Genomic DNA, 23,626 nt, shown 5'->3' with positions numbered 1-23,626 from the left:
GGGTAGATATGTGGCCTTTTTGGAGGGTTCTCAGGGAGGGGCAATGGAGAGGGATTTGTAGTTTTAAATGTGTGTGTGCATTCTTATTGTTTTTTGAAAGTATACTTTTTATGTTTTTCTTTTTTTTAATGTTCAAAACGAATGATGCTTAAGCAGGATATGAATATCTAAATTCCGCCAGGCTTCGATCGGATGGGAAACCATTCTTGTCTGACCCTGAATGACCAACCGATTTAGCTATAGCCTTGATGCCTTTACTGTTGGTAGTGTTTTCACTGACATTTCAGAATCTGTTGAGGAATTTGTTGAAGAGTCTTGGGAGGAATTTGTGGAAGATTCAGAAACAGTAATAGCTGGTTTAGGGAGATAGCTATTGTATGCCTTTGGTGTACTAATGTGACTAATTGCCCTTAATTGTATGGATGATGCTTCTTTTTTGCTTTTCATATGTGTTCTGCTTGCAGAACTGTTAACCCCTCTGAAGAGGATGAGTGTCTGGTGAAGTTGGCATCGAACCTCAGGACCCACTTGAGGGAAGAAAACACCAGTGCCCTGTTGTGAGTGGGAGGTTGGGGAGCCTCTACATGGGGACCAGAATATTTTGTATCTTGCATGTCTATGTGGTGGTGAAGACATTCTCCGTGCTCTGTCCTAATTATATGCAGGTGCTGAAGCCCTGCATTCCACCAAGGTTGGGTAGAAGGCCTCCTGTCCTGGGAAGGAGATAACACCTACATGTTGCAATGTCTAAATCATTTAGTGTTTGGATTGTTTATGGTGCCCTCTAACATGTGACTTTGCCAAAGACTAAAACCTCAAAGGATTTTAATTGCTCCAATTGGTACGTTCTTGATGAAGAGAAAATAGGAGTAGACATATCTAATAGCTAACCCATGACATCTGCACATAAGTTCTGTAAAACCAATAATGGGAATTTGATTAACATTAAGGCCAACTAATTATTGTTGGCACAAAGGTGGAAACAGACCATATTTGTAAAGTGCTAAAATGTTTGAAGTGACCTATCAGAATCTTAGAAAGTGCTTGGCCGGGGAGATAAGTGGTGAACGAGTTCCACCTGTGCACCAGTGTTGTACTCTTGACACCTCTAATTCAATTAGCATATGACTATAATTGCTTGTGAATGTTTTTGAATGGGTACTTCGATTTCTCCTTCTGTCTTTCTGAACTACTTGTGATGCTCATTGGAACTGCAGAGAACAATCAGTAAACTCTCTCTCAATTGATTGTACACATGACTCTTGAGTTTTTATTCCTCAATATTCATATTGAGAACCCAGCTGTTAACCCCTACAAAGTAATCTTGGCTGACTGAGAATACTACATTTCTACAGTGACATCTGAAACTGAAAACTGTTGATTTTAATTTATGCTCCATCCAAGCCGCTAGGTGTCAGTGTAAGACACAAAGACAAAAGTTACTGAGTGCACCATTTAACATAGTTATGTGGAACCTGTTGAGATAACAAAAAGTTAATTAAATCCAACATTTTATTTTTTGGAGTGATATAGAAACAGCTTCTTGTAAAATCCTGACACATGACAGCAGTAATGTTTGTTATTTAAATTAATTAAATTCCTTGAATTCATTTTGTCTTCTGTAAAGGCTTTCTTGCACTTTGTGCACTTAAAATTCAACATAATCAATATAATTGTAGGCATCTGTCTTCTAAAGGTGGGAGGGAAACATGACAGGTTTCAGAAAAAATAAAAAATAAATTGTACTTTTTAAAACATGGTATATTAAAATTGTCCCTCCGTCTGCCCTCCACTAACACATACAATAAGAAAATAACTTAAAACTGTGAACATTTCTCTCAAAAAACAGCCTTGTTATTTAGGTACGGGGTGTATCAATACAAAATGTTTCACTTAAACATGTAAAGACATAAAAAACTATACAAAATTTAAAAGCAAAGTAAAAAAAAAAAAAAAGAAAAGAAAAGATAGAGAGAGGCATAGACCAACATCTTACATTCAATGGTATTTTGGGTCATAATTCATTGTTCAAACAAGGACCAAGTCAATTCTTGGAAATGTTTGGTCTGTGCAAATTATTTCAAATGTTTTATATAAGGGCAAAATGCTTAAACAGCATCTTTCAAATGATCATTTCATAATGTAATGAAACAATTATGGCACATTTGAGGCCTGCAAATATACAAATTACAAATGTCAATTCAAACTAAAGAAATGTTCATATCATAAAGCCAGGTTTTTTCAATAAGAAATGTAAAACAATGAAAGAAACCACATTATTTTGATTGAACAGACTGCATTACTGTCTTGAAAGTTTAGTATAGACTTCCTTGAAATGTCAATTACTTTTATAAATTCATATAGGCTACAACTAGCATAAAAACGACAATAAATATTGGAAACTATTAGGCATGTAAACCAAAAACCTATAAATTATTAAACTATGTAAGGACAGTTTTAAACAATAAATGTGTAGAATTTTTTGGCAATTTTTCTTTGTTGATGCTGTGTAGCCATTCTCTGGTGTAACAACAAATTCACATGAATACAATAATAAATGTTTTTTTTTTTTTGTTTTTTGGTTCTTGACATTTAGGAGTTATGAATTAAAGGGGTCATGACATGGGTTTTTTTTATTGTATTATTATGTTCCCTTAGGTGCAATTATAGTATTAATATATTTTTTTTTAAGAAAAACTTTTAAAATCTAGTGATTTATGATCTTTTCCCACCCTGTTTCTCATCCTCTGATTCAAACAGTCTGTTTTGGGGGCGTTTTCCATTTAAGACTTCAGTGTTAACGCTCACTGTTATGATTGGCTAACGTCAGTGCCTATGTATCAATTATTGACGCTCCCAGCCAGAACAATATGCAAGTAAACTAAGTAAAAACACTGTGATTATTCATAATGAATGAAATTGCGCTTTAAAAAGTAGTTTAAAGTTTAAAATAGATTACTTACAGTTTGCGTCGTCGTTGTTCCCATAATAGTCGGCACGGACTTATCTTTGAGCAACAGTTTTCTGGCAAAGCCAGCATCATATTGAGATTTGTTCTCAAAACAGTCATCCTTAAAATGTACAGAACAAACGCTTAAGTTAACACTGCCGTGACTGGGACGTCCGCAAAAAATAAACTGCATCCATTTTTCCCTGACATCTGGATCTTTCGGCAGCTTATTCAGAGGTTTCGTTTGACCACAGCCAGGAACAGCACATCTGTGTGGCATCGTAATTTTCCTGTGCACAAGTAGTCTCTGTCAGAGCTCGCTGTCCATCGACTGAACACTTGTGAGGCGACGGCGATACTGAAATGAGCGTAGTTGTCTTGCGCTTAAAGCGTAGTTATCTTGTGCTGGAGGCGGTCATATGCAAACGCTGGTACGTCACTTCTAACTGACACGTCACTTCTAACCATGAATCCAGAACGAGCTGTATTTTGAGCTTGATTAAATAAATGATTCATTTAGAATGGGGAGGACGTCTTAAAATATTAAACTTGCATTACGTTTTAATGATACAAAGACCTCTTATATACCAAAAGATCAAGGCAAATTTGGTTTCTCATGTCATGACCCCTTTAAACCCTTACGAAAGAACATTCTCGTCTCGCATCACCTTGACAGTGATGCGAGTGATTTATTTTTTTATAAATTGCAAGGACATTGAAATAATTTCCTGCAAATGAATCATTGCAACTTGAAAATATATTTTCGGCAAGTGGCAAGAAAAAGTATGTGAATCTGCATTTATGTAAAAATGAAGTGAATGCTAATGATGTCAACAAAAGCTAATTAGAGTCAGGAGTTGGCAAACCTGGCATCCAATTAATGAAACGAGATTGGAGGTGTGGGTTAAAGCTACTTTGACTAATAAAAAGCACTCAAATATTTTGAGTTTGCTATTCACAAGAAGAATCTGCTGACATGGAACATGCCTCTCAAAAAAGTGATCTCAGAAGATCTACGATCAAGAATTGTTGCTGTGCATGAAGCTTTAAAGGGTTACAAAGTTATCTCGAAGAGCTTACATTTTCATCTGTCCACAGTTAAGCAAACTGTCCATAAATGGAGACGATTTAGTGCTGTGGCTCCTCTCCCTAGAAGTTGCTGTCCAGCCAAGATGACTCAAAGGGCACACCGCAGAATGCTCAGTACACTACAGTGACGGCTAAAGACTTGAAGGACTCACTGGAACTGGTTGACATCTCTGTTCATGAGTCTACTATACGGAAACCATTAAACAGGCATGTGTCCATGGCAGGACACCATGAAGGAAGCCACTGCTTTCCACCAAAAACTTTGCATTGTAATTGTTTGTGTGTTGTGTACATTGTTGTTTGTCTATACTTGTGACTTTGATGAAGATGAGATCATATTTTATTACCAACTAATGCAGAAAACCAGCTAATTCCAAAAGGTTTACATAATTTTTCTCGCCACTGACAGTAGTTTTAGGGTGAAATTACATTATTTAAAAATATTGGCACTCAAAACTTCAGTTCAATCCTGCAAAGTTTATCCAAATAGTGAGATCCACAATAGCATAAAGGCGTAATACAATCCAGTATGACTGTAGCTCTACAAGGGAATAATAATAATAATAATAATAATAATAATAATAATAATAATATTTGAATGAAAAAATGTACGTGGCTAATGTAGAAAATGCATTGATAATCCCACGTGAAAGAGAATAAAACCATTTCACATTTTTTGTTTTGTTTTTTACAAGTATCACTGTTGTTTTTGATCTCTGTAAAGCATCATTTCTTTGGTATTCAGGTAATATCACATGACTTGTGAATTGTGGGTTGTGGTAGAAATGTGAGTGAACGTACAGTAACCAATACTTCTGATAAACGTGTTCACTCCAACTCTATTTAAAACAAAGGGTCTGTGTGTTATTGATTTTGCATTTACACATTAGTGTATTTTAGGGGTAGCCTGCTTCTCCTAGGACCACAGAAAATAATCTGTTGCCAGAAATGTACTAAATTATTGTGTTAGAAGTGTCTTCATTATTCACAGTGCACATTATCCATATCGAACAGCTGTACCAACTGGACCTAATAAAGAGAACCAAGCCTGTTTCAAACAGAAACTGCTAATATGCAGTTCTTAATTCATTATTAGACCAAATAATGACCATTGGTGAAATCTTCACAATGTGAACCAAGTCTGGGGAGGGGGTTACTACTTAAGAAGAGGCAACAGCGTTGGATAAGTTGTAAGCAGTGCCTCAAGGGAAAGGGGTGTGTTTGTGCATTTAAAACTGGGTATGTGTTTTTAGGGCTTTTTTATGCTGTGCTACTGGCAGAGTATGAGAATTTAGGGAAGTGGGGTCTTCTATCACTGTCAAAGGACTCCATGGTTTCATCTAAAAAAAGAGAGAGAGAGAAAATAAGACATTTCCTGTATCATCACAATAGTAAGTCAGTCGTTCTTCAACTGTGGACACGTACCACCAGTTTACCAGTATGTAAATTGACCCAAGTGGTATATAAAAATTCAGATAATTAAAATGCATTATATTATTAAGACAATACAAAAAGTGACTTTAGAATGCAATATATAGTTTATTTCCATATTATTGAACATAAGCCTATCATTGGCCTACAGTTCACAGCGATTCATTTTGCAACTGAATTCGTTAATCAGTCCGAGATTTAGTATAAGGGCTTATTAAAGCATGCGTCAATGAACGCCTGTGTCAGACGGATCCTTTTGGAGTGTCTTGGTTGTGTCGCGTCATAAACATAACATCTTTAGGGTGCTGTGACAAGTTAAACGAAGTTTGAAATGTAGAAAAACGTCTTGATATCCCTGCCTTCAGATTTGTGCTCCATCAAGTTGTGAAACTTGTTCTGATCTTGTGCTGTCTGCTGTTGGTAAGTGTGATTTGTTCTCTGTCTGTGTAAGTTGTGCGTTGTCTATAAAGCTGGAGTTTCACTTACTGCCCCCTGGAGAAAGCAGGTGGTACTACAAGCTTGAATTGCTCCAATATAAGGAACATGATTAATTGCGTTACTTGTTTTTACATGTTATTTTTTTATAGAATTAATCACGAAGACTTAACGCGTTCAATCTAAAGCTCCAGTAAATACTAATAAAGTACAATTAGTACAAATTAAGCATGTAAACAATAAACATGTAATATAACATATGTATGAAATATGTATGCCATTTCAAGACATCATTTTTATCAATGGAATACACAGAATTTCTACATTATTAAAAAGCTCAAATCTGACTAAAATTCTGAAAAACTAATAATAAAATCAAATAAATATCTTAGTAATGTGCCAAGTTAGAAGGTCTCCTGAATAATTAACATTAGCTGAGAGATCATTTCTTTCATATATAAGCAAAATGGATATTACAACAGAAATATACTTAAATTAAATTGGAGTCTAAAAATCTTTATCAATAGCCAGCTCTATTGGCTATTCAGTACCGCCACTCCCTATTAGCAGACTACGCAGTCTGCGTAGGGTACCAACTCCCTAGGGGGGCGCCATCTTACCCGAGAAGGGCACCAGAAAGTCCACCGGCTGCCCATTATATGTCGCACATTATATGTTATTAAAGGACCTGAAAGCAGTTGCGGAACACAGATGATCGCTTCACGCTCATATCACGCAAACCCCTCCACCTGGAACTCTGCGTAGGGGATTAATTTGGCCCTTTTGGGCCAATAGATCAAACCAAAACTGATTGATCAATAAAAATATTAATGATATGTATTCTGATATATAGTCTTTGGTACACATCTTTGGTTTTGTGATGATGAAGGGGTGATTTATCTTTACTGACAGTGCTGTGAGGGTACTTACAGCAAAAAAGGTTGGGAAACACTGACTACACAACCTAATGCAGGGTTCTCGAGATGTGTTTTTCAAAGTTTTAAACTATGTTTAACTTGACTTAACATCCTAAAAAGGTTATGGGACCCACTTTATATTAGGTGTCTTTAACTACTATATCTTTAAGCACTTGATATAATGTACTTTTTTTTTGTACTTACATTTAAAGTACCTGTATTTATTTACATTTGTAGGTTCACTGTTAACCTTACCCCTAATCCAAAACCTAACCCTACCCCAACCCTTACCCTAAACCCTACTCCTAAACCTACCCGTACCTCAACCTCAGTAGCAGCAAATTTGAATCTTATGAGAGTAATTTTATGTAATTACACAATAATTAAAATGTATTGTATGTATTTGAAATGCTTTATTGTCTGCTGCCACATTGTATGTATTATGTATTTGAATGATCTGAATTATGATATTTATTATGTATTATATATGTATAATTATTTGAATTGTTGTATACTAAATTACAGATCTGTAAAAGGTCAGTCAATTAACTGATGATGGTCTTGCAGCACCATGATTTTATGATGGAACATTAATATTATTAAACATATTGCATTATCACAGTTCTTCAGCTTGTACTCAGAATGAATGAAAAAATCAGAAGGAACATTGTTGTGACTAGGTGGATTTGGATTTGATTCTAGTACACCATCCTGTATCTTGAACAGCATCACCACTAGGTGGTGCGTTTAGTATTAAGGAATGAAACTGGAGCTTTAGTATGCAGTGTGAGACAAGGGCAGCACCTTGGCCTGGGGGCGTGATGGTGATGGTCTGGCCTGTAAACTCCACATCAAAATAGCGAGTGTCTGTTTCTGAGGTTACCTGGGGCTTAAAGGGCGGAACAAGCTGTGGAGAAACAGAAAGACATTCTTATATTTCAGCTGTCTCCAGTTATGAAAAGTATTTTGTCAATGGCTACATGCTGTTATTATTCACCTTCTTCTCATAAACATCTTGCCACTCAATGCCTGCAAAGAACTTATGCTGCATGATTTCTTTCGCATCGTCTGGTCCTCCGCCTAACCTGCAGACAAACAACAAAAATATTCTCTCACTTTATTTTCTGCTGTTTATTGTTAGGGTAAATAATGTGGTAAATTATGTTGCTTATGTAGTGGTATTTCTCATTTGTAAGTCGCTTGATGCCAAGGCCTGGCAAAATGAACAAAAACTAAATGAAACCCCTTGCGAGGAACCTCCTTCCTAAAATAAAAAGGCAGCTATATATATTTTTGTATATCTGAGACATACAGGTAGTAGGTGTGATATTACAGGTAGTAGGTGTGAGACAAATATATACTTTGCATTAAAGGAGTATTCCACCTTTAATACAAGTTAAGCTCAATCAACAGATTTGTGGCGTCTAAGTTACAGTGAGGCACTTACAATTCAAGTGATTGGGCCAATTTTTGGCAGGTTTAAAGGCAGAAATGTGAAGCTTATAATTTTATAAAAGCAATTACAATAATGGTTCTGTTAAAACTCATGTATTATTTGAACTGTAAAGTTGTTGTAAAATTGGCTATAACTTTACACAAAAAAGGTTAGTTAGCGATTTTAACATATTAAAATCATGTTTACATGCATATTGTTTACGTCTTGTGGATATGCTTTTGAAATAGTGAGTATTTTAATGTTTACTGATTGGCCCCATTCACTTCCATTGTAAGTGCCTTACTGGAACCCAGATTTTGTCAAAATAAATTTTTGTGGGAATCAACATTATGCCACAAATGCTGTTGATTTAGCATAACTCAAGAATAACAAGGAATGTTCCTTAGTTTACAGCATCATTTTTGATATGTAAAAAACACTAACCCACCCCACTATAAGAGTAATGCTAGATGTATAAACTTGAAGAAACATTTTCGATTCCATTTATATTTATTTGTATTGTGCTTTTCACACCACATATTGCTTAAAATTATCATAATTCAGCTAGTTATTTATGAACAGTGTTTAGAAAGCCAAATAAAACCATAATAATATCAAATTCATTTAAAATATTCAAAGAAAATTCAATAATGTCGATTGAGTTTAATTTACAAAGTATTTAGTTACTGTAATCCAATTAATTGTATTTAAAAAGTAGTGTAATAAATTACATTTCGAATTCTTGTAATCAGATTACAGTTACATGGACTAATTACATTTTTAGTGCATTACTCGGGTTACAAATATTTCTAAAATAGTATTATTTATGTAGAATACATTTAAAACAGAAATTATGTTTATATGTACATCTATTTGCATTTCTGTGTGAGCTAAAGGGCGTGTGCCCTAACAAGTCATTAAGTCAGTAAGGGAGAAATGTGTAGTGGTACAGTAAGAGTATGACTTGCATGTGACAATGAACAAGGAGGAACTACAGACATTTTGACTTCGTTGAGCATAAAACAAAAAATTCTGTGAAACATTTACTTAAGAGTAAAGTAATAAGTAATGTGATTACTTTTCAATGAAGTAGTAGTATAATCTGATTATAATTCATTAGTAACTTTTTTGTGTAACATGCCCAACATTTATGCAGAAAATGTTTACTTTTTTATTATTCATTTGTAAAAAACATTTCTCTGGAATTTTTTTACAGATGCCCCTAGCATCCCATTGCTGCCTCTAGGGGATCCTGGACCGCAGTTTGAAAACTTCTGGTTTGAGATAAAAGTGATGGCTAAATGAATGTGAATGTATTTGTAAATGTAAATGTCAAAGTGGGGCTTAGTGAAGGGCCAATTCCTTGAGATAAATTCATCCCCCATTTATGATGAATTCTCCATAAGCACATCAAGGGGACCAAAGAATATTGGCTTTAGTACATTCAGTTAGGTCTCTCACCGCTGCTTGGGGTCTTTTTGAAGCAGGCCTGACAGCAGTGATCTTGCCTCTTGTCCAAGCGTGCGAGGGAAACGAATCTCATCCATGAGGATCAGCTCAAAGAGCTTTTCATGATCCTGGTTATAGAAGGGCAGCCGGCCACACATCATCTCGTACATGACCACGCCCAGCCCCCACCAGTCCACTGCTCGACCGTAATCATTGTCCTCAAGAACCTGAGAAAGACCAGGAATCATGTGCCTTGAAGTTTTAAATTGACATAATGCTGCACATACATTTCTATTGACAGTTAATGCTGTTTTACACATATCTTTATGTTGACTTGTTATTAGGGCTGGGTATTGATACAGATTTCCCAATTCATTATTTAATTCTGTATCAATTCAATATGAAACCTAATTATAAAGGCACCTTATAGGTACAATTCAAAATATTCATAAGTACAATTCGGCTAGGAGGACTCCCTATATGCAATGCATAATTACAATAAATTTTAACCCATTGCATAATGTTCAGGACACTCTAAGGAGTCATTTAAGGGTTAAACTTCTGATGCACGGAGTCATGTGACCAAACACCATGGCGTCGATTTCTGTGAACTGCTTCTACGGGAGCAGCGCCAACAAAAGTGTCTCTGGTTAGAAACCTCTTCAAGTTTTTCACTGAATCCTGTTTGTTTGTAAAGAGTAGTCTCTCTAGTTCGTTTGATATGCTGCTTTAAATATTTGGTTAATTTTTCACGCTTTTTCCTGTATTCGAGTATTCGAATGAGTGGTGTGGAGCGGTCTTCTGTCCAATGTTCCAAAAACATGTTCGGTATTTTGAATAACTTTTGGCAGTAACAAATCTGTGGGTCATTTCGCTTAATTTTCATCAAAATTGTGATCTTTTGGTTAACACTACACAATAAGGTGTTATTCATTAACATTAGTTATTACATTTCTTTATATTTACTATGCATTTTTACATTGAGAATAAATGGGTTCATCCAAAATCTGAAAAATATTGCTTTCAGAGGCTTAATATGGAGTTAGGATGAAAATAAGGTGCATTTCAAAGTGTGACCAGTACAGACAGACAGCCCAATGAGAGGTTAAGTCATTCACTAAATAGGGAGCATCCTATAGCTTTCTATGCAGTACATTCAATCCTATAATCTGACCAACAGTTTTGTTTCAGGCTGCATATGATGTTTGGACAACTCAACATGTTTGGCAGACATGGTAAAATAATAATCAGTACACAGATTCAGATTCATTATTATGATTGGCAGTGATTGGATGATGCTGGCCATTGCTTTTAATCAGAATTATATATTCATCTTTCTAGAAAATAAGCTGTAATGTCTATAACGTCTCAAAAACTTGAATAACCAACACTCCTGGACACATAAAAAAAAAAAAAAATATATATATATATATATATAGCTTGGCATTACTTAAAATTTCACAAATTAGTTCTGCTGTCCACATATGAGGACAGACATTTTAGGAAAACTATTTTATTAAAATTTTTTTTTGCTTGTTTCTTAGGTGCTAATAGTTCCAAATCAAAACATTGAATGGAAAATGCACACAAAGTCACAGAGGTTCTCAGGATGTTAAATGCATAATTTGTAATATTTACAAGTATTGACATTGATATGTAGAACAAGAGAAAAATCGACACTGTCTCTTTAAGACTACCAACATTAGCCAATAAGCACATATTGATGAGATAGAATGCACATGGTTAATTAAGCACATCCATGCTATGTGTGATTAGAAGAATTTTTTTTATTTTTTGTTAGTTTTAATCAACATATGTCTTACTCTAAAGAATAGACTGTGTATTAAATTAGACATTATTCAATAACATATGGATAGCGTGGATCTCATCTTTGGACACAAAGAATGAGTCAAACAAAATATTTAGGGCTGAAATATACTCTGCAAGTATGTAAATGCAGACGTATCTTGCAAAGCAAGCTTGATTTGCATTCTGAAATGTGTCAGAGAGAGTTACGGACAGCTGTCCAACCCGTGTGTGTGTTTGTATTTTTGGATAAGTTTCTCATTAAAATATTATTCATATCGTCAAGCCAGTTCTCGCCTCCTCCTTTCCATTGAACTATGTTACATGTATACTATATTTTTTGTGTTGTCCATAAATTTGACCCATTTCACATACTTTTTATCAAATGCTTTATTACCTCTGGAGCGAGATACTCTGGGGTACCACAGAATGTCTTCATTGTAGTGCCCTCTGTAATCCCCTCCTTACACAGGCCAAAATCTGTTATCTTTATGTGGCCATCTTTATCCAGCATTAGGTTCTCCAACTACCAGAGAATAATTACATTATTGTGTTATATCTATTTGATAGTGATGAAAACATAATACTTAAAGGAATAGTTCATATAAAAATCTAAATTCTAATACAAAACTGGTTATTTATAGCAGAATGTCTAAGCTGCTCTCTCCATATAATGAAATGAATGGCTGTTAAGGAAGATTTTCTGTGAATAACAACTTCAATTTGAGCATATTCTTGGTACAAAGCTATCGTATGGCTTCAGAAGACTTAGAAAATAGAGCATGAGTCATATGGACTACTTTTATAGTGCTTTTTTGTCCTTTTAGAGCTTGACAGCCCCTATTTCTCCTTTAATTTCATTGTAAGGAAGAGAGCACTAAAGATCAGGTATTGCATGGAAGAAAAAAGTAATACGGGTTTAAAATGACATGAGGGTTAATAAATAATGCCAGAATTTTTATTTTTGGTTGAACTATCCCTTTAATACAACATTTTATCCTGTATAAAAATAAATAATAATTTCATTCAACGTTACATTTTTAAGTCATCATACCTTTAGGTCTCTGTAAACTACTTTTTTTTCAGAATGGAGGTAGTCCAGAGCTGAGACGATCTCTGCCCCGTAAAACTGCGCTCTCTCTTCCGAAAATACTCGATCTCGCGATAAATGAAAGAAAAGCTGTGATATAAAAAATAAATATCAAAACCCATATATCATTTTTTAATGTTCTGTAATAAAATGGCTTATATATAAACATTGTCTGAATAATTGATTGTGCAGAAATGAAATAAAAATATGTATTTGGTTAGTTTTAACAATCATTTAATGCTAAACTTCATCTTTATAAGAGCTCACCTCTCCTCCATTTGCATACTCCATAACAAAACATAAGCGGTCATGAGTCTGGAAAGAATACTTAAGACCCTGCAGAAGAGAAAACAAATAATATTTCCTTTTTAAACTATGTAAGAATTAATGTGACATTTATTGGTGTAAATGTCAAACTGCTAATATTGATATATTGTTAAATCTTACGGTTAAGAAGGGATGTTTGGAGTTCTGGAGGACCCTGTTTTCAGTAAGTGTGTGTGCTACCTCATCCTATAAATATATAAAGAAATAAAAAGAATTGTTAGTACTTGTAAGGCATGTACAGTTAAAGCTGAAGTGTGTAATTTCTGATCCACTAGTGTCACTATATGGAATTTCAAAAATGATTGCTTTTAAACAGGTTACACAAACACTTCCCACCTCATGCAACTGGCCAGACAAACTCATCATTGGCTGACCAACTGTTGCTGTTTTAACTTTTTAGTAGGGCTTAGTTAATAGGTCGATTTAACAGTTTAATTTAGTGTGATTAATAATAAAAAAAATAAAGAGTTAAAAAATTCACGCAAATGTTTTGTTCTCAGTTTGTACGTAAATTCCGTAATAAGGAATGTTCCTACAATCGGGCTGTTTCAAACTTGTTGTACCACCACATTAAACCAACGAGAGCAACAGGGCAGGCAGCACAGTTTTCCACAGTCGCACTTTTGCTCTCAAGGACACCTGGACCGAGCACAGTGGAATGCAGGTATTTTGAAAAACTCCATTTAACTTCACAAAGTATTTAAAAAACATAGCGCTTAGAGCACCCTTACTGAAAAATCGAGAGTTCTGAAAAACTTGCCGCTAATTCGCCACTGATTATTTTCCCTTAAATGAGCTTGTGATTCAATGCTAATTTTTGCTAGAAGATTACATCTCTTCAACGACAGTGGTGGACTTGCAGCCAACCTTTGGCGAAGATGAAGAGTTTGCAACAAAGCTCATTTGTGGCAAATTTGCTAGAACTCTAGATTTTGGAAAGGGTTGAGATGATGAAAAGTAGTGAAACACGACCAAGTAGACCAATAATTGGGTTATGTTCAATGATATGTCAATAAAACAAACAATATTTTGACTTTTAAGCCAATTTTTGTATTGTAAAAATGCTTAATTTGTCAGCTGCCACAATACAGCATATCAATGTAATGTAATTTATTTGAATGATCTGAATTATAATATTTATTATATATAATATTTAAATTATCTTTATTTGGGGGCATTTCTCTTTAAATATTGATTATATGCAATTAACTGCGATTATTTTGATTAATTAATCGACATATCGTACATTTTAATTGACAGGCCTACTTTTTAGTAGGGAACTTGTCTAGGTTACTGTTGTAACCTCTGTTCCCTGATGGAGGGAACGACACATTGTTTCGAATGAAGCGACACTAGGGGACTTTCGTGAAGGCCTCGATTACCTCTGAACTTGAGAATAGGCCAATGAGAATTTGGCAGACAAAATTTGCATGTCCCTCTATACAGGTATAAAAGGAGGGAATCATTCAGGTTTTGCACTGAGGAACCGAGAATAAGGTTCGGTACAGTGGCTAGGTTCAGCGTCGTGGCTGGGGGGACACAACGTCTTGTTCCCTCCATAAGGGAACGGAGGTTACAACAGTAACCTAGACGGTCCCCGTCTGTTGCTCATTCGACGTTGTGTCGAATAAAGCGACACTAGGGGTCCCTATGCAATCACGCATGCGCTGAACCATGTACGTGAGCTGCTAACGCAGGTGCGGGCAGGCAGTTGCATGCCAAAGCAACAGGCTGCATCAGACTGCACATACCCTTCCCCAACGCCCCATAAATAAACCTTTAAGGTTCCTGGCATCCCGAAGGGGGGAAACAAAGCAACGTGCCAAGCTTGGGAGCAGGCCGCGCCAGCCATGCCTTTTCTCTCTCAATATTTCTCACATAGAGTTACAGCGGCAGGGGCCATTTTAATACTATAACACGCACCAGGGAATGCATTCTTTTCCCACTCCTATTCTTTCAGGGGGAAAAGACCCCATGGAGACCACCACCTGCCCAGGCTGGGGGGAGGTAAATATGCCACATGGGTTTTCAGGACACATGTGGATATGGCGCGGTGGTAGATCCTACCTGCTGCGGGGGAGGAGTTGCTAGAAACACGGCGACCAGGGGGCAGCGGGGACTGCCCAAGGGGGGACCGTATCGCGGAAAATACACAAAGGGGAATTAATCTACAAAGGCCCATCCTGTGGAGCACCTATTCCAGTACAGAGTAATTAGTACCTGTAGTGGGTCTGGTCAGGTAATTCCTCCGCTGAATTCGCGGACCAGAGGGCTAGGGAGGAAGAACATCCAGGGAGCGCGAGTTTAGTGGACTCTTCTGGGCAAAAGAGCACACGTGATCACCTCAGTGGAGGGGAAAGGGGCTATGTGCAAGTGGAACACCCGGTCAGATGTTCCACATTCCCGAGTTCTACGTGCTCAGACCTGAGAGAACACAGGACGAGACTGACTCAACCCTGAGATTGTAAAATCTATAAAGGTATTGGGTGTTGCCCAGCCCGCTGCTCGACAGATGTCTGCTAGGGAGGTGCCGTTGGCCAGTGCCCACGGGGATGCCACACTTCTCGTCAAGTGTGCTCGAACCAGATAATATTATGTTGGGGAGCAAAGTTGCATCTCAAAACAGTTGTGCTGAGAAAAAAACTCAAAGCACTTACCTTGCTCTGCGAACCCAGCCGGGGGCAGAAAGTTACTGAGGAGGAGGTCCTATGGAGGTGTCCTCTAGACTCATCAGAACCGGCCCGCCAGGAGTCTACAGTCGAAGGTGTGGAGGCGAGGGGACCACGTCCTTGGTGCTGTGACTAGGTATTTGGCGCCAGACCGCCATGAAAACGGCGTGTGGGGGCACCGGTTAGGAGTGAAGGAACCGCTTTCCTTTTTAATGTGGGTACTGCGGCACATCACGGTGCCAGTCCAGCCCTGTGCCCACGGCGGCCGGGCAAGCATAGCGGACATCTGCGCGTCAGGCCATGGGGCGAGCCAGTCTTGCGTCAGACCCGGACGGATGCAAACGAGCATACTGGGGGCCAGCTGGTTTGTGGGGATTTACGCTGATTGCACAATCGCTCGGCTCCGAAGAAGAATTCTGAATGAACAGATGAACGGTTCCCTCCTTTTATACCCATATGTCTAGGGGAGGGACATGCAAATTCTGTCTGCCAAATTCTAATTGGGCTTTTCTCAAGTTCAGAGATACTTTTATATTAAGCTGTGATAGAAGAAAATATATTAATATGAACAAAATCATAATTTCAGCTTTAAATGAGTACCGGTAGGTTACTCAAATATGATCTCTCATCATTTACGCACAATTATGCTATTTCAAACTCGTAAGACTTTCTTTCATCAGATCACAAATAAGATATTTTGGATATTTTTGGAAGATGGAGATATGATGTTAATTTGACAGAAGTGTTTGACCCCAATGTCTTGCATAGTATGGCTATCTCCATCAAAATATCTACGTTGTGTTCAGCACAAAAATAAATCATACGAATTTGAAACGGCATAAGGGTGAGTGAATTATAATTTTTGGCCGAACTATTCCTTTCAGATACATTTTCCCCAAAACACTCTGTAAATAACACACGATATTTAAAAACATTAATTTTAAAAAAAGTACAGAGAATAAATGGGCAGGACTTACTTTTGCTACTATCACCTCCTTCTTGAGGATTTTCATGGCATAGTATTTACCTGTGGCTTTCTCCTTCACCAAAATGACTTTCCCAAAAGTGCCTTTCCCCAAGAGTTTGAGGTATTCAAAGTCATGCATTGTCTACACAACATAAAAATAAGTCTTTGAGAAACCCATAACAATACAGTTATAAATCCAATTAATAAATCAAAAGTTGACATGAAACCCATTTTTGTCACAATGTGATTCTAGTAAAACAATATCTAAATAGCCATTTGGCCATTGGTTAACATTATTCAATTGTCAAGGTGACATCAGCGAAAAAGGAAAATTTGAATTAAGACAATGCATTTTATTATATATACTTCATTATGTGCATTCTTCACAATAATAACAGGAACATGCAATAAGAAACTAAATAGAGTCAATTTTGAATTAAGATTTTTAGCATTTTGCCATTATTCTGAGGACATTTAAGCACATTTAGCCCTACTGTAACACATCTGGATGTTTCACTATTCCTATTGCCTCAAATGATGATTCTCATTACCATAACACAATCATTTTTATTATAGTAAAAAGATGATGTCGTACAATGATTTTTAAAATTTAAATCAGCAAAAATGAAAGTTGCGCCAAGAAAGTACTACTATGATGTATAAATACTTAATTATAATATTTTTTTTATTACATTGTATTAATGATAATATCATAATGGCCATAGTTTCTGCATTGCGGTAATGTAATAAATGTGCGTAAATGTCATGAAAATAATGTCACAATGTAAAAAAACATAATGGCCCTAAAAATGGGCTTCATTTTCTATATGTAAAATATAGAATATTTCTTGTTTATTTCTTTTATGGAGTAAAATACAACCAGGACATTTTCTTCAAGGGTTACCTGAGAATCACCCATACCTCTGACATTCACTTGATCTATTGCGGTTTACTTAAAAAAAACATTTTGGGTCTTTTTGCTATTTTCATAGACAATAAAGAGATAATAATATGGGGAAATATTTTGATGCTGTGTGTGGACTGCAGTCTTACCACTTTAAGGCGAGGTTTGGACAGGTACATCTCCATATCCATGGGGTCGGGAGAAGAGTCCATTCTCTCTGCCTCCTGCTTCTGTAGACTATCTGCCACGGCCTGGATGGCTTTCGTCCATTCCTCCCTGCAGAAAAAGTAACTGATTAATCCAATTCTTTATTTTAAAGCTTTTTAAAAGTATAACATACACACAGAGAAATTAATTGCAATCTGTTTCTCTGATCAATTGGAAATCATTCTTTTTGTAAATCCATCAGGTGATGAACTGGTGTAATGTTGGTACATACAATAAACCAACCTTTCCTCTGGGGTCTCAACATGAAAGGTGCGTTCAATAACAGTGGTCCACTGCAGGCACCGAATAATAAACGTGTTTGCCTTTGGCCTCTCTGTCTTCATCAGCTGACATTCTGAGAGCATAAAAATGTGTTAACACTATCTGTGATTTGCAATTTGGAGATTCCACCAGCAGATAGCAATATAGTTAATTTCCAAACTCTGAAAATATAGTGGAACTTCAAATTATGTCCATAATTATAACTGTTGTGAGATTTATGTTAAACAATTTTTAGGTCATGGTTTATTTTTCAATTATTCTGTTTCTATTTACAATTGTATTTATGATCTAATTCAGTGGTTCTCAATTTCAGAAACAGAAAAGTTTCACAGATGCTAAAGAGACATACCAAGCTGCTATAAAAAAATATTTGAAATGATGGTGTGCTGATATGGCTTGAACCAGTAGCCTTTCAATCGCCACAGCACACAGGTATGATGCACCTTACTGCTGGCCCACATTGCCTCAGATGTTGAAAATACATACCAAGCTGAGATTCTACAAGTTTTGAATTAAAAAAGTATTCAAAATGGTGGAGACCCAATATGGCAGAACTCAAAGAACAGCAGAAAGAAAGAACAGACTGGTCATGATGTATTTAACTGATCAGCATGCTAGTTTATTAGCATTTTAAACTAATGCTGCCTATGGATAGCATTGTGATCAAATAGCCTTACAAATGTGTTGATTAGCATGCTAATTGTTTATCAGTTTTTCAAGTAGGACTTTTAGTTCATTTTTATAATTTATGAAAAAAATATACAGGCCTTCCGAACTTGTTTCGTCCCGCACTCTCACTCACAGATACTTGGGAATGGACTGAACGTGTTTTTTGCCCACTTATGCTCTATTTTTCCATTGTTTTCCTTTGTAAACACGCACTGGACGAACGTCGACACCATTACCACTTTGGGCTGTCGAGAGCTGTGCGCACAGGACACTGCGGTGCCAGGCGAAAGTTTAAACAAGGCAGGAGCAAATGCAGAGGAAAATAAATTGTGCACACTGTTTCTTGTATGTATTGTCACTATTTCTGTTGAATTTGTGAAAGTGAATGAGATTTGAGGATGGGTCAATCTTCTGCACCCCCTTTGCAATACCTTACATTTTACATTTTACATTTTTGCATTTGGCAGACGCTTTTATCCAAAGCGACTTACAGTGCACTTATTACAGGGACAATCCCCCCAGAGCAACCTGGAGTTAAGTGTCTTGCTCAAGGACACAATGGTGGTGTCACCACCACTCCACCTTCATGCTCTCCCTACGGCGCCCGCCCCACACTTTGAGAACCACTGATGTAATTGGTGGTATTTTTCCACCTGTTGTCATGAAGTGATTTTTAAGTCACCGAAAAAGGGGCTGGAGGAAGAAATTGGAGAAAGTAAAATGTTTGGATTTGTTTTTACCACTTCGAAGTGTAATTTGAATTAAGAAATATTTTTAGAGAATGCACTATATAATAGGACGCAGACGTTGGAAGATTAACCGGAGAAGAATCTCAGAATTAAATTGCACTTGACCTAGCTTTAGCTTTTTACGCACATGATTTCGCCCAACCCACTTGCGCCTAGACTTAGCACATGCTACTTCCTGGCCATGCTCACTGACTTTGCATGTATGACTTAAGACATAGCGCTGCTCTTAGCACTAGCACTCTTAAAATAGGGCCCTATGTGTGTTTTTAATATCTAAGGGATGTGTATGGGTGTGTGTTGATGGGAAGTTAGGGAAGGGTTAGAATTTGTTCGGTTTCATGTTCAACTGACGCCATTGATGTGATTCTTAAGGGGCATTCACATTATATGCGTTCTTGTTTTCAAAAATAGCGCAATGGAAAGAAACAGAACTCAAGATGCATTTAAAAAGTTGAACTAACGAATTTTTAAACAAAGTTTGTAATTTATTTCATGTTAAAACATTTTCTCCTATCCCAACTTAATATGTAGACAGTATATCAACAAGCAACTATGGATCAAACAAACTGAGGAATTTGGGGCGAGGCTATCTGATTGACCAATGGCAGATGGGAGGTGTGTTCAGGAAACTTGTTTGAGAACAATCATTTGTTTTGCAATACCGTTTGTTGACAATACACAAGAAATGACCAAAGATCACAGTTCCGTTTTAGAGACGCAACTTTTCTGAGAAGGTTTTAATGTACAAACTGTCTAGCTGACCATTATGAACCATCCCTGTTTTGGAAAAAGGGGAAAAGACAGATACAGAGAGAAAGAGGCACTGTGAAAGAGAGAGAATTCTTCCTTTACAGTGTTAGAATAAAACGTCTACCTACGGGCCACTGAGAAGTTATTGAGTGGAGTCTCCAGCTGGTCAACATCTTGCGGTCGCTCTTTGTATCCAATAAATGTTCCGTCACTCTTAAGCAAGAAATATCGTGGCCTCCATGTCTTTATGTACTCTCCTGGAAATCCAGAAAATGCATTTAGTTTAGTAGAACATCTTTAACAAAAGCAACCAAACATAACATAGAAACAATCATTTTATTACTTAGTAATATATGTCATTTATGCTATTTTACTGTGGATAAACTTAAATAAAACATACAACACTATTCTGATTCTGTTATAATAAACTTGAAAGTTGGAATTGGATAGCATGAATATCATAAACTGTAATAATATTATAAATCTAATACATATTTGAGTAGTTGACATGAAATACTTTAGGGAAGTTGATATGTCCTACAGTGTGACATGTTATACGGCATCTAAAACTGTTTTAAACAGTATTTTGCTCATTCTTTTGTAATTATTATGCAGATAATCCCGTTTTTATCATCATGTTGATTAAGAGACTACAGTACATGTAAATTAAATGTATTTGTCACACTGCAGGACTATTTCAAACTTGTGAATGTCAAATTAAAATATTAGAAATGGTGACCAGTTACAGCACCTAAAATATACACTTTTTCTTTTACATTTATATCAAATTTGAACCTTAAATCTTGATGATGCATCAACTACACATTTATAAAAGGCTGAACATAACGTAACATGGCAGCTATCAAGCTTAGACTGGCAATCTTTTGAAAACCAAATAAGATTTCACAGACAATTCACTTCAACTTAAAAATCTGAATTGAAACGACTTGAGGAGGAACTCCAAAGCTAAAACTAATAGTGACTATAAATCATGAATAATTTATATACTTATGCTGATGATCATGCCTCGTTATTCTGTAACCAATTACAAAGGCCATTAAAGTAATTATACATTACTCATCAGCAGAAGATGAGAAATCAAGTTATTTAAAAATACTTGAAAAATGCAATAAAATAAAAAAAATCAATTATCGAATAAACATCTATTACAATGGACAAGTCATTTTGATGTTTTTTTTTTTCTTTTGCTTGGGCTTAAAGTAAAACATGTCTAAGTGGTTTAATCGTCCACAGACAGTTATAAAAAGTCTCATTAAAAGCTGTTCTTTAAAAATGACACGGTGGCACGTGTAGTTTGGAATAATGTTTTATTATTATTTCTTAAAACAAGAAGCAGTGAAACAAGTTTGTTTTGAAAATTATTATTAAAAAAAAATATATTATTATGTGGTGTAACCAACATGCAGGTACCCTTTTAGACCCTCATAACTGTGTGTGTGAAGTTCTTTTAAAAATAACATATATTTTGACATTGTTATAAAAAGGGATGTTTTATTCAGGTCAAATGGAGAAACGTCTTGATTTTCACAATTTAAAAAAATTTATTATATTTGTAAAACATATTTTTGCCTTGAAAAATGTAAAATTGAAATGAATGATTAAGTAGTGTACACTCAAACAATCTTCAAAGGAAATTATTTGAATCGCTTTTAACTGACCGTTACACCACTTGACATTTTTTAAAGGAATGTTCCAGGTTCAATACAAGTTCAGCTCAATGGACAGCATTTGTGGCATAATATTGATTACCACAAAAATGTATTTTGACTTGCCCCTCCTTTTCTTTAAAAAAAAAAAAAGAAATTGTGTTCCAGTGAGGCACCTACAATGGAAGTGAATGTGGCCAATCCGTCAATGTTAAAATACTCAATGTTTCAAAATTATAGCCACAACCAGTGTTGGGGAGTAATGGAATACATGTAACAGGATTACGTATTTAAAATACAAAATATTCCACTACAGTTACAATTTAAATCGTTGCTATTTAGAATACAGTTACATTCAAAAAGTATTTTGATTACTGAAGAGATTATTTAGCATTTTATTGTCATTAGTTTAATTTAATATTTAGTCCTTTCAGATGGAAAACATTTATACATATATATGATGTGATCCAAAGTACATTTGAACAGCGGTGAAAAAATTTCTGAAGTAAGTTTGGTGCAGAAGAAATTTATATAAACCTTGTGTAAATTGTTAGTTTTATGCTAAGCTAAAATGCTATTTCTAGCCATTTTACATGCACATGTTACCAGACACGATCATTTTTTTTATCAAGAAAATTCACTTTGGATCGTAATTTTTTTTTCTATTAAGGCCTTTGATATTCGGGTAAAAATCATATTCTTGATAATAATTTTTTGTATTGTTTTCCTGTAAAAATATCAAAAAATCCTTAAAACAAGATCAATTTGATTTGTCTTGTTTTAGAAACAACACTGCATAAGATATTTAGGTTTTTCAGAGAATGTATTTTTAACATGTATTTTGTCTTACTGTACTGGCAGTTTTTATAGTCAAAACAAGTGAAAAAATCTATCAATGCTGAAGAAGTAATCCACAGTATTTAGAATACATTACTGACTGTACAAATGACATTTTACAGCATGTATTCTGTAATCTGTAGTGGAATACACTTCAAAAGTAACCCTCACAACCCTGATCACAACACATAAACAATATTTTACAACTTCATTGCCTTGATGATGTAATGTCAACAAACATAAAAACCCGAAATGTCTGTAAAAATGACAATTAAAACAACTTTAAAGCTCAAGTAATTCATTGGTGTTAACAGAAGAATTAATGTGAGCTTTTATAAAATTATAAGCTTCACATTTCTGTCTTTAACCCCTCTAAAAATTGGCCTTATTCACTTCCATTGTAAGTGCCTCACTGTAACTTTGATTTTCGCTTTATTTAAAGAAAAGGACCGAAATATTTTTTGTGGAAATCAACATTAAGCCACAAATGCTGTCGAGTGAGTTGAAAAATGCTGTCCTTCAATCATGAATTTTTAAACTGTATTTAGTAGAAAATGCTATAAATGTTTTAAAAAAAATTATGAAACCAACAAACACAAATATTACATTTCTACAAACGTGACTCATGTGTGTTTAACTAGATTTTCAAAAGATCTTGCATTTGCATTATCACAATGGGTGACCTTAATTGTCAGTGACCCAATAATCACTTTCCAATGAATTTTATGAATGTGTATTAAAAGTTGTGAGGAAAAAAAGCTTGCAATCAAGAATGCAAATGTGAAGTGGTACTATTTTTATTCTTCCATAGAAATGCTGCTGAGAAACAGACGGCCAGTATCAATGACCAGCACACAAGTTCTGGTAAACCACACAATCCACACATACAACTAGTCCATTTCCCCCTGCTAGGGAAAGGCCCATTGCTAGTTTAAGGTAAATAGTGAATATCCCTGAACAACAACAAAAGACAAGGGTGAGAACTTTCATCATCAC

The 23,626-nt window shown here is 35.7% G+C and overlaps 1 protein-coding gene across 3 annotated transcripts in view; it reads right to left on the bottom strand.

Annotated features, from left to right (window-relative positions):
• Positions 1 to 3,316: 3,316 nt before the first annotated feature.
• The window catches only part of LOC127621992 (RAC-alpha serine/threonine-protein kinase-like), a 54,820-nt gene continuing 34,510 nt past the window's right edge, over positions 3,317 to 23,626 (bottom strand). For all 3 annotated transcript variants that reach the window (XM_052095835.1, XM_052095836.1, XM_052095837.1), the window contains exons 3-14: positions 20,255 to 20,383; positions 17,920 to 18,031; positions 17,619 to 17,745; positions 16,576 to 16,707; positions 13,050 to 13,115; positions 12,870 to 12,938; positions 12,567 to 12,692; positions 11,910 to 12,038; positions 9,719 to 9,933; positions 7,820 to 7,907; positions 7,627 to 7,729; positions 3,317 to 5,379 (exon numbers count right to left, since the gene is read on the bottom strand). In XM_052095835.1, the coding sequence (XP_051951795.1) occupies positions 5,300 to 5,379; positions 7,627 to 7,729; positions 7,820 to 7,907; positions 9,719 to 9,933; positions 11,910 to 12,038; positions 12,567 to 12,692; positions 12,870 to 12,938; positions 13,050 to 13,115; positions 16,576 to 16,707; positions 17,619 to 17,745; positions 17,920 to 18,031; positions 20,255 to 20,383 (1,376 nt within the window). In that variant the 3' untranslated portion in view covers positions 3,317 to 5,299. The remainder of the gene's footprint in view (positions 5,380 to 7,626; positions 7,730 to 7,819; positions 7,908 to 9,718; positions 9,934 to 11,909; positions 12,039 to 12,566; positions 12,693 to 12,869; positions 12,939 to 13,049; positions 13,116 to 16,575; positions 16,708 to 17,618; positions 17,746 to 17,919; positions 18,032 to 20,254; positions 20,384 to 23,626) is intronic.

Source organism: Xyrauchen texanus, chromosome 28, assembly GCF_025860055.1.
Source record: "Xyrauchen texanus isolate HMW12.3.18 chromosome 28, RBS_HiC_50CHRs, whole genome shotgun sequence".
NCBI lineage: Eukaryota > Metazoa > Chordata > Actinopteri > Cypriniformes > Catostomidae > Xyrauchen > Xyrauchen texanus.
Note: the sequence above shows the minus strand (reverse complement) of the source record. Positions and strands in the feature narration are given on the sequence as shown.